Source organism: Halichondria panicea, chromosome 8 (genome assembly GCF_963675165.1).
Source record: "Halichondria panicea chromosome 8, odHalPani1.1, whole genome shotgun sequence".
Classification (NCBI taxonomy): Eukaryota; Metazoa; Porifera; class Demospongiae; order Suberitida; family Halichondriidae; genus Halichondria; species Halichondria panicea.
Window position 1 is genome coordinate 2059759 of NC_087384.1, and position 11198 is coordinate 2070956.

The 11198-nt window shown below is 41.1% G+C and overlaps 2 protein-coding genes and 3 long non-coding RNA genes across 23 annotated transcripts in view; 1 reads left to right on the top strand and 4 right to left on the bottom strand.

Moving 5' to 3' along the window:
- Positions 1-3339, bottom strand: part of LOC135339638 (uncharacterized) — a 34553-nt gene extending 31214 nt beyond the window's left edge. For 13 of the 19 annotated variants that reach the window (XM_064535816.1, XM_064535813.1, XM_064535809.1 and 10 more), the window contains exons 1-2: positions 3173-3339; positions 2989-3078 (exon numbers count right to left, since the gene is read on the bottom strand). In XM_064535816.1, the coding sequence (XP_064391886.1) occupies positions 2989-3078; positions 3173-3175 (93 nt within the window). In that variant the 5' untranslated portion in view covers positions 3176-3339. Of the gene's footprint in view, positions 1-13; positions 1862-2988; positions 3079-3172 lie in introns of those variants that run through there. The other 6 variants (XM_064535824.1, XM_064535821.1, XM_064535823.1 and 3 more) reach the window with 3 other exon arrangements.
- The window catches only part of LOC135339652 (serine/threonine-protein phosphatase 6 regulatory ankyrin repeat subunit B-like), a gene marked incomplete in the record, with an annotated part of 1209744 nt that overhangs the window by 954234 nt on the left and 244312 nt on the right, over positions 1-11198 (bottom strand).
- Positions 3685-5260, bottom strand: LOC135339849 (uncharacterized). The gene is made up of 3 exons (XR_010396063.1): positions 4840-5260; positions 4148-4233; positions 3685-3974 (listed from the first exon to the last, which is right to left on the bottom strand). It is a non-coding gene; the product is annotated as an uncharacterized LOC135339849 (long non-coding RNA).
- On the top strand, positions 9149-9672 carry LOC135339858 (uncharacterized). The gene is made up of 3 exons (XR_010396080.1): positions 9149-9292; positions 9346-9388; positions 9456-9672. It is a non-coding gene; the product is annotated as an uncharacterized LOC135339858 (long non-coding RNA).
- The window catches only part of LOC135339867 (uncharacterized), a 51426-nt gene continuing 51386 nt past the window's right edge, over positions 11159-11198 (bottom strand). The window contains exon 3 of the long non-coding RNA XR_010396097.1: positions 11159-11191. This is a non-coding gene — a long non-coding RNA (uncharacterized LOC135339867). The remainder of the gene's footprint in view (positions 11192-11198) is intronic.

Sequence of the window (11198 nt, forward strand, 5' to 3'; positions counted from 1 at the left end):
ATACCACACTTACGTCACCACTAATTGATCTCATTGGTCAACAGCTGTAGGATATATAGAATATTAGCATACAGCCCCAGGCATGCACAGTTTTTCAAGTTGTTTTTTAGTTTTTTCATTTGTTCAAGAAAGTAAGCAAAGAGAAAAGAGCCATGCTTGACAGTACTAAGACTCAAAGCGACGGCAGAAACAAGGAAGGTGCTCTCCAACAAGATGGCTAAGCTTCCATGGGTCCATGGGCGCGGTTTAGATACATTTTATCCAAGGAGAGCTTGCAACTCCAGTAGGGGACGTCGAATGGTCAAAGCTTGGACCAAGGAAGCTCTTGAGCATCTGTAGGAGTCAACATGTTGCTCAACTAGCTCTTTGACGGCTGCAAAATCCGGCATAGTCTTGTTCTTTTTTGCAGTCTGCATCGCGATTGAATTGTTGCTAGGGGGAGGTCCTTTTATAGTGCTACGGTCACGTGGTATAAGTCAGATATGCCACACCTACTCGGAGGATATGCACCCTATATATCCTCCGCTACCGTGGTTACATACCCCTCGGCTCCGCCTCGGAGTAACCACGGTAGCGGAGGATATATGGGTGCATATCCTCCTCTTAGGTGTGGTATATCCTATACATATAGAACAATATGAGGGATTAGAAACAAAAATGTTTACGTGAAACACTCCGCGTTATAGGCTGTCTAAAACTACAAAGGATTATATTTATAGTGAGCATGCTCATTACCCATCTTGACTGCCATACAATGTGCTGTACATAGAATTGATTATTATGCTTCGGTGCGCATGCACAAGCGAGGTATACGGTAGTGTGTTTGTGTGTCTGTGTGTCTGTAGGCTGCTCAAGGATCAATGAAGTGCAAGTAAGAGTTTCTATAGGCTTCTAGTCATGGATTTTAATTCGTGGATTTGCAAAATAATGCTTCATTCTCAAGTTATGCCTAGTTTTGCTTGCCTTTTCAGAAGAGCACGTAGCCAAACTTGTTTACCGACTCTACTTAGTAGTTAGCTCTGCACGTAGCTGCAAGAGTGAGAAGAGAGCTGCAAGGCTCTGCTGATGGCAGCCATTAATTTTAGACTTGAATCTTGCCATCGATCGTTTTTAACAACAATCGTGGTCCAATCATTACCCACTCTTTTAGTTTGCATGCAGCAAATTGAAAAAAATACTGTTCATCATGTGCATTAGTAGCTTTATGTTAATTATGTAGCTTAGGCATCTCTACCGAGGCATCATGCAGCACCTGCGGTGCTTTCATAAAAGAAAAGAGAATCTAGCTCTAAAAGGTCGACTAAGCAACTCAGCCACTATCACTAAACAAACTAAAGTGCAAACCCTCGTCTGGAGACGTGACATTATTATAAAGAAACCAAAAGAGTTATATAATGCAGTGCATGTATAGTGATGAATATCATGTATGACTTATTAAACTGTCTAGCACAGCAACTTAGGAGCTAATTTTAAAACCAGACTGGAGGCACGCGCACTGTGGACTAGCCTGGAGTCTCATGCAGAGAGGCTCCTGGAGTAGGATCCCAGAGTCAGCTAACAGAGACAAACCAGACACAATTCTAGCTTTCTATTGTATCGATCCTTTTCCACAAACAATCAGGCTTATGTTTCGAATAATAGCCGTGTTTAGTAGTACGCAAAAAGCTTCTTAGATTTAGCTCACCTTTTTTCTTTGCAAAATCTGCCAAATTTTAAGCCTTAGAAGAGAGGGAATGTGCAACTCAACACGTAGCTAGCAGAATTCAAATGTGGGCGGTTGAGTATGTGAATTTGATTGAATTGCTAAAAATAGAAATTTGTATTTTTAGCACTTAATGCACGCTCTTCTTTTATATACTAGACACTAGTACGCCCTTATAGCTAGGGCCTCTCTCGAATCAGTAAAGTGAAACATTTCGTAGCCGCGGACTTTGATCAAGCATATATACATGGTAATTAAAGGTCCCAGTCTTTAGACTCGCAAGCCAGCACACGAAAATGAGACAGGAAACTCCGTCAAACCCCGTGTAGAGACTCGTGTAACATTTGCCACAATGTTTGTGACAACTCAAGTGGCTAGACCGCATGCGGTTACCACAAGATTGATAGTGACTACAAGAGTGATAGTGACGTTGAATGCATGAATGCACGTGATGCTCACCACCATAGCCATATATAGGCATTAGCATGCAAGTTGTCGACTAGACTACCTTAGTATAGTACGTACTGAGAGCACTAGGAGACTTTTTGTGTAGCTGTTTTTAGTGTACATACTGTCTATAGCCATGACGTTAAGAAAGCCACAGCCACTTAGAATCTTATCTGATGATATGCTGTCCCACACAAGATTTTACACCGAGTTTGCTCAGTCTACTATTTGCCGTGTAACAGACAGCTCGCGAGTCTATCCTATGTCATTCAGAGCATCATGTGATACCACACATGCATCAGCCTCAAATCCAGGCCGATTAAAATACGGCCTGGTATCTATTGCATGTGTAATTAATCATAGGCGTGGTCCATACACGCCCACGTACTATCTACTATGTATATGAAGCTTTATAGCCTAGCTAGCTAGCTGTGGTCGTTGTCAAGAAGGCTTGCACACTAGTCTGAAAGCAGAAGAGGCTCTCATCTATCTCTATGATGGTTGGATGGTCGTGAACTTGGTTTCTGTACAAATGAGAGCTTCTTCTGGCTTCAGACTAGTGTGCAAGCCTTCTCGACAACACCATAGAGGGCCACAGCTAGCTAGCAAGTCTTCTCGACAACGCAATAGAGAGCATAAGCCACAGCTTCACAGGAGACAAGCATTTGTTAAAATTAATACGGAAAGAAACTAGTAAACAAACTAGTTTACGGTAAAATTTACAAAGGTTTACTAAAGTATAACGAATCACCCAGATTCTGGGTAACCACTCATGCAATAGAGACCAGGCCGTATTTTAATCGGCCTGGTCTCGAGGCTACACATGCATTGAACCTCACCTCGTTGGCCTGGTTTGGATCCGCCCCTCCTTCTAGTGCCAACTGAACCACACCCACATCACCCGTATCGCAAGCTTCCATTAATAATGACTGGAAAGATATTAAGATATCGTTTAATACTGTACAAAAACTGGCCAACTGAATGGAATCAGGAATACATTGACATGTAATACAAGTCACTCACCATCTCAGGATTTAGATCTAACTTTCAGAGTGACTTATAATTATACTGCATCCTCGACCTCAGTCGAGTCACGATCACTCACTGGTACGTACCTGGTCTCTCTCTAGCTCTACAGCTACAGATCTCAGTCATGAAAATCACCCCATTTGGTCTGGGGGCGTATCATCTCAGGTGATGCTATATACCTCCATTTGGCATGCGCAAGAGCTTTTTATGGTGATCGAGCATGCACCTACATAGCCTCGATCCCAAGCCGCTCTTCCTCGATTAGGGTTAGGGTTAGGATTAGGCCTTGAAGGAGGCTAGCACCTACATAGCCTTGTTTCCAGGCCGATTAAACGAGCATGTTGGCTTTAATTACCGGATTAGCAACTTCCGGAACTCGGAGCGAGTTTTGAGTATAAAAAGAGCTGCCGTGGGCGCGACCTTTGACCCCAAAATTTCCATTCAAGCCTTATAACGAGCTCTTTTTTTCTCTTGCGCAAAAGCGCTCAGAACCCATTCGCTACACACTGTGAACACTCAAAAATATACACAAAGGGAAAGGAAATACATTCTTGGTAGTTTTTCTTTTTTACCAGAAGCAGAAACAAAAAAACAAAAAAATAAATGATTATCATAATGGCTGACAAAATACTTTATGAATAGATACAGCAAAAGGCTATGCACAATAAAGGAATCTTTTCAGCTCCAGGTCAGCTACAGTCCAGGGAACGTTGTGGAAGAGTTAGGAAGCTTGCTTTCTTGCATAATAGACGGCATTGAAAATATGCCATTGTGGAAATTCATCGAAAGTTCGATTCTGAAAAAGAATTTATATGAATATCAGTACATCTATATCAAACAAATTCTTTACTACCATTTTAATAGGGCAAGTGGAGTGCATGCCACCAGACAGTGAGGCTCTCCTCTCCCCAGCAAAGAGCTAGGGATATAATAGGATAATTGCTAGATACACTGAGAAGTAATACTTACATTTTCTACATAGGTTGATGGTGTACCCAGGGAGACTGTCAACAAGCAAAGGCAGTCGCAGTCCTTCAAAGCGTCTTCAACGCGACCTGAGAAAAAAATGAATGTTACTGAAAGGGTGATGATGCCTCAGTGTAGGCAATGAAGCTACATGCAGTACCATTATTAATGACTGTACATATAATTTACATTTTAGATGGATTCATCGGCCCTGGCGGATAATGCTTAATTCTTTTTATTTTACTTTATTCTCTCGTTGTTCCCCTATTTTGCTACACACAAGTTGTACTAGCTTTCAAAGTAAGCAAACATAATTATAAGCATTATTTTGCAAACCCAACTAATTGCAATTCAAGAAAATTAATAATTATGATTAGCAGCCTACAATAATTATACAGAAACTCTTCATTATCATCGAGCAGCTGTAACAGTCGATCTACACACACACAGACACACTACCGTATATCTTGCGCATGCCCAACTGAGGCATAATGACTGTATATATGAACGAACAAACTGCAAATAGATATTATACAAAGGTCCTTCCCTACAGACTTTCAACTCTCCTGTTCGTACTACTTTATCCGTAAAATGAAATGCAAATGTTAAAAAGCGAAAAAGCGTTCGCAGGTTGATGAAGTCACATTACTTTATACTAGACTACTAACTTTACTATAGACCTATGGACTACTTACTTGAGTTATTTATGTCCACATCAGCATCAGTTTGTCAGATCCTCATGCTGGGCCAATGAATGTCTGGCAGCAAGACAACGCTTAGCACTGTCAATTAAACCTACAAAGACTTGCTTGGTATCTTCAGTCTCGAACTTTAGCTCCTGTGGAACCCCCAGTAGGAGGTTGAGAACAGACTTCTTCATGCTTCTTGAAATAAACTTTTGACAGCCATTTTTGTTGTGTCTACTATCTCGTGAGAGAGCGGAAGAAGGCGTATCAAAAGAAGAATGTAAAAATGTAAAGAATGTGCATTATAACTGTCAAGGGCGTCTTTTTGCAAGACTCAAGAATATTCATTGTTGCCATTTTGTCATTTTTTGGTTGCTTCCGGTCGGAGCTGCCCACGGCACGCCCTTTTATAGTCAGCATGCTCGTTTAAATTAAACAGCCTTGAATCGAGGCTAGCACCTATGTACCGTATATCTTCTAATTTATCGGACAGCAAAAAATTATTATTTTGGAAATTGTCCGGGTATAAATTGGAACAGATTTTTATACAGCATGCAAAGCAGCAAAGCTAGTGTGACGGGAATAATTAGAACAAGCAAGCAGCTGCATGCGAGCTAGCTAAGTTTAATAGAACAGTGTGCAACTGAATAGTTGCACTAGCTACAGGGGAGGATCCAGGATTTAAGGAAGGGGGGTTCTTATACAGTACTTCTTGTCCGCGCAAAGCGCCAAAATTTTTGTGACCACGCCCCTTTTAAAGTACCACGCCCACTAATTAACCCTCATGTTCTCCCTCATGATTTATAAGCACAGGAGAGATGGTTGTGACTGGAGGAGAGATAGTAGTGGTCCCCAGTGGAAAGACAGACGGTGGTGGCTGGTGAAGAGGAGACTTGGCTATACACTTGTAGAACTTGACCATCAATAATATTAATGATTATAGCAATTATACATGTAAGTATGCAGTATCATTCAATATGCAGTGTCATGCACTCTCCCTTACCTGAAACTTTCCTCTTCTTACACCAGGAGTCAAGGATTCATGGCTAGATATAATAATATTATCGCTTGACCACGGTGCAAATCAATGTGGCTGCAGTAGCCAGCCCCACCCTCTTGTTATGTAGAGAGAACCAGCCCCACCCTTTTATTATGCAAAGAGAACCAGCCCCACCCTTTTATTAAGCAGAGAGGACGTACTTTGTACGACTTTGTCACGACAGTACAGTAGTTAGCTAGCTTAGACTCGCCAGCCAGCCCTTGAGAAATGGACTGGTCAAACTCCGTGTAGAGACTCGTGTAACGTTTGCCACGATATTTGTGGCAACTAACCGCATGCGGTTACCGCAAGATCAATGATAGTGACGTTTCACTAGAAACTCTACGTATCACATGCAGTATACTGACGTCACGAAAACCGAAGCCCGGAGTTTGACCAGTCTATATACTGTTCGCCAACAGTGCAGTGACGGCATGCGAGTCTAAGCTAGCTAGCTAATAGATACTAGCTGGAAGGGTAGTTCGTACGAACCCAACGAACTACCTCTGGATCCGCCCCTGAGCTATCTAAAACTAGCTCTCAAAGCTATCTAACTGCAGCACAATTTACAAATTAGTAGTCTACGTTTAGGAGCATAAAATTAAGGCCACTCCAAGTGATACTCTGGTTTCTGGTCCACCGCCCGCATCAGATTTTATTCTTGGATTTCTATCTCATTATTGGATTTCTATCCCATTATTTCTACTACGCATGCGCACAATGGTCCATGTGGTACAAAATAGTGTGATAATGATATTCATTTGCAAAATAATGAAATTCATAAGGTGAAATTGATAATGACATAATGAGAAAAGCCGCCCGCCCGCATGCAATTAGAAAAACTTCAGTAATGACAATATCTTCGATCGGGACAGAACTGCGTGCAAAAATATTAGACTCATGGTAGGGTCGTTTTTAAACTGTGGCTATTATTTTTAATTTGTCTTATGAATGTTGAATGGAAAGTTAATTTGGGAGTCAGATAGAGATGAGCGTTAATTTTAAGGCCACTGTTAGTTGCATATACTTGTTTCAGATCAATTACCTCCCTCCTCAGTTTTGCTCACCTGCTTATTTAATTGCTGATGTCAGCCATTATTTGAGGTCAAAGTCATTTTTTTTCCCATGTGCAAGTTGCATTGTGCACCAAAAAGCCAGTGCGTAAAAAAAATTAAACTATTTTTATGTTTAGACTCCGTCCTTTTGTGTATTTTCGTCAGTTAAAAAAACAGGATATGACGTCATCAAATAATGGGATAATGAGTAATGAAGACCTCCCTCCCTCATCTGGGTTGAGCTAGTATTCTCATCTGAAACAAGTATGCAACTAACAGTGGCCTAATGACTCAAATTAATACCCGTTTATAACATCGTATCTAAGTAACCTAGCTAGTGGGTTATTTTGAGGCACATTCACGGACTGCCCAAACTAGCTAGTCGCGGATTTTAGAGGTTCAATTGGCCACAGCAGAGATCGAGGTCTTTCAACCTATTTTCGAGATTCAAGGTCAATCCTCGAAAACCTTATATAGATAGTGCATCGAGCATGCATGAATGATTCATTGCCTCAATTTAGGACAAACCTGCAAAAGTTCATTACATTCGAGGTATATATATAAGATCCGTCATCGTTTTTAAGCCGCGGCTATTATCTAGCTGCCACATCGCTATTCCGGCGCTGTAAGGGTGACCGAGTCTACTGTTCTCATTTAATTTACATAGCAGTGCAGTAAGTAATATATAGCGCACAAGAATAATACCCCCCCTGCATGTACATGCAATCATTCTGGTATATTTATAGCTATTAATAATTATGGGATATCGAAACATTTCAACAATTTACACAAAACACAACATACACAACCACACATAGTGATAAAGCTGATCTAAGGGTTCTGTTCTGGCATCTCTACAGTCCATGGACCAGAGTGCTGTATTATGTGCACCTCCTCACAGCTCCTATATATGCATGGAGGCAATAAAGAGTGAGTTATTGGGTAGTACAACCGCAACCTATCAATGACAGGTGGGTGCAGGGCATACATCTGTTAGGCTATAGACACACTGAGTGTGAGTGGTAGACTATGGGCATAGGGCACAAAGTTTGCAATGTAACATTCAAATACCACACATGATGTACACAATAATATTATTATCTCGAGCTCACCTTCGAGGATCGAGGGCAGACATAACTTGTGCAGCAATCGCCTCTTTCTTCATCTGTCTAACATCTCCAGAAGGGCCCTGAATGTCGCTTGTGAAGGCTTCTTTCTTTTCCAGATTTCAAACACTTGATCATAGCTATATAGGTGGTTATACTGTCAATTTTCTTCAACCGAACGTCAGTTTGCTCGCCAGGGGTTAATTCCAACGCATCGACATAGAGTTCTACATTATCAAAGCAGGCAGCCAAATATGATACATCTTTTTGTTGGATTTCCCTGTCACCCAGTTGATTTGTGAAATAGTGCATGAGTTGACATTTGCCCACACTGCAAAAACACTTTTGTTATTGTGACACAGTTTGCTACCGGCACAAAATGTTATCTTGACAAAACGTTTGTCAATTTCCTGCAATTATTGTTATAACGACAAATCATAGTTTATTTAACTATTAATATAGTTTATCTAACTATTAATATTTGTTATTATAATGGTAGATTGTTATTTGAACACATGTGTTGTCATTTTGTCGAAGTGTTGTTGATCTCACATTTAGTGGAAGTTACCGTTCATTGTCAAATTAACATTAATGTGTGACAATAACAAATTATAAAGTTACAGCTAGAACTCTACTAAAAGATACGTGCAAGTTTGCATCACTGATTTCAACCTACTCAACCTATACTCGATTACCCTAGCTCATAATAAATTGTCTACACTGAAACATCTCAGTTGCCCTGATGCTTATATCTTTGCATGCTCATGTTCAATTGTGTATGTAGCAATTGGAGACTTGTGACTGGGCATGGTAAGTTACAGTGGCAGTGAAGAAGTCAGGAGCCTCCAGAGTCCTTCAGTGCAGTGCAGTGCAGGCAGCCTTCTCTCTAGCCTCCTTCACAAGGCCTGGCCGAAGAGCGGCCTGGGATCGAGGCTACCTTCTCTCTAGCCTCTAACTCTAGCTAGTCTCGAGGCCAGATTCTGATAAGGAGAGTTTAGCCTCGGACTATAATTATAAGCTGGAACTATAGGTGTGGCATGAGGGGGCGTTCAGGAATAACAGGGCGAGGCCTCAAACATACTTAGCACATGGTGCTTGCAGCTGCACCAGACTGCAGCTGCTCATGCAGCTTTATACCATCACTGACTGCATGCCTGTACCCCTGGCCCTGGCAGTGGGCTACCATGTTCCATGTACACCAGCTAGGATCTAGGAGTCAAGAGTCACCTGCATCTGCAGCTTGAAAGAAAAGACAATTGCAAGTTAGTCAGTGCTCATTGCTAAACTCAACTTATTGCCCAATACTCTCTTTCAGATTTTCTTAAAGAGTAGATAGTACCACCATCTCAAAGAAAAAAGTTAAGTTCCATTGCATGCTGTTGGCGCATGGCATGTACATGATCCCAAAACTCTCTGAATTCACAGTTTACAAATCACTGCTATACCGTATCGGCGTATAACTCCACCATGTACCAGCTTCAAAGAAAAAGGATTTAAGTTATGTTGCTCATTGCTAAATAAATGTGTTTACGTGTTTCTTCCAGCTGCAGATTTTACCGTACCTCGGCCCCACAATGTGTACCAGCTAGGAGTTTACTTAACCACCTTCATCGACTTCAAAGAAACGACTTGCAAGTTATGTCAGATTCCATAAAACTATATAGCTAGCTAGAGGGCAACTGTCCCTGGTTTTTCGACCTTCATCTGTAGCATACTGATTTACGAGTTTGTGTCTTCATGTGTCAGTTACACTGGTTTCGACTGGTCAACTTCGTCCATGGGGTGATAGCTAGTATACTGATTTACGAGTTTGTGTGTATGTGTCCTCATGTGTCAGTTACACTGGTTTCGACTGGTCAACTTCGTCCATGGGGTGATAGCTAGCATACTGATTTACGAGTTTGTGTGTATGTGTCCTCACGTGTCAGTTACACTGGTTTCGACTGGTCAACTTCGTCCATGGGGTGATAGCTAGCATTGTAATTTACCAGTTTGTGTGTATGTGTCCTCATGCGTCAGTTACACTGGTTTCGACTGGTCAACTTCGTCCATGGGGTGATAGCTAGCATTGTAATTTACGAGTTTGTGTGTATGTGTCCTCATGCATCAGTTACACTGGTTTCGACTGGTCAACTTCGTCCATGGGGTGATAGCTAGCATTGTAATTTACGAGTTTGTGTGTATGTGTCCTCATGCGTCAGTTACACTGGTTTCGACTGGTCAACTTCGTCCATGGGGTGATAGCTAGCATTGTAATTTACGAGTTTGTGTGTATGTGTCCTCATGCGTCAGTTACACTGGTTTCGACTGGTCAACTTCGTCCATGGGGTGATAGCTAGCATACTGATTTATGATTTTGTGTGTATGTGTCCTCACGTGTCAGTTACACTGGTTTCGACTGGTCAACTTCGTCCATGGGGTGATAGCTATAGCATACTGATTTACGAGTTTGTGTGTATATGTGTCCTCACGTGTCAGTTACACTGGTCAACTTCGTCCATGGGGGTGATAGCTTATACTATTTACATTTTGCACTACATATGTGTTGGTAACTATAGTGACTTCAATCTTTTGTTCTGTAGGGGCTTATTGTGACGAAAATGATCTGAGGGATGTAGCGTTCATGAAACCAAACGAAACGCCTGCAGTTCACTGTACTGGAATTTCAAGAAACGCTAAGTGATGAACACTAAAAACAATTTACTGACAGAAGAAATGTATTGTGCTGCATGTCATGTGATCCAGTGATCTTATTCTATCATAAACTCATTGTTCTAATACCGTTTGACCTTCTGCATGTGTGTACGTGCGCGAGAAAACAACTAATTAAATGACAAAGGTATAGTGTTAATTTAACAAAGAAATTCACTTTATAGCAGTGTTAATTCAGCATTCACTTTGCTATTTTGACATAGAAGTACAATAAATTGGTGAAATTCAGATGACATAATACTTTGTTGTTTTGACATCATTTCTTTGCTTGAATGGCAAAACATTGTAGGTTGTTTTACCTTTGTCATTCTAACAAATATTATTCTGTCATTGTGAGATTCATCACCGGGACAAACTTTTGTTTGTTAAATTAACAAAAGTGTTTTTGCAGTGCAGAAACCGTTGATGAGCTGTAGCTATTCACTGGTTGAGCACGCGCAGATCCTACACTATGGA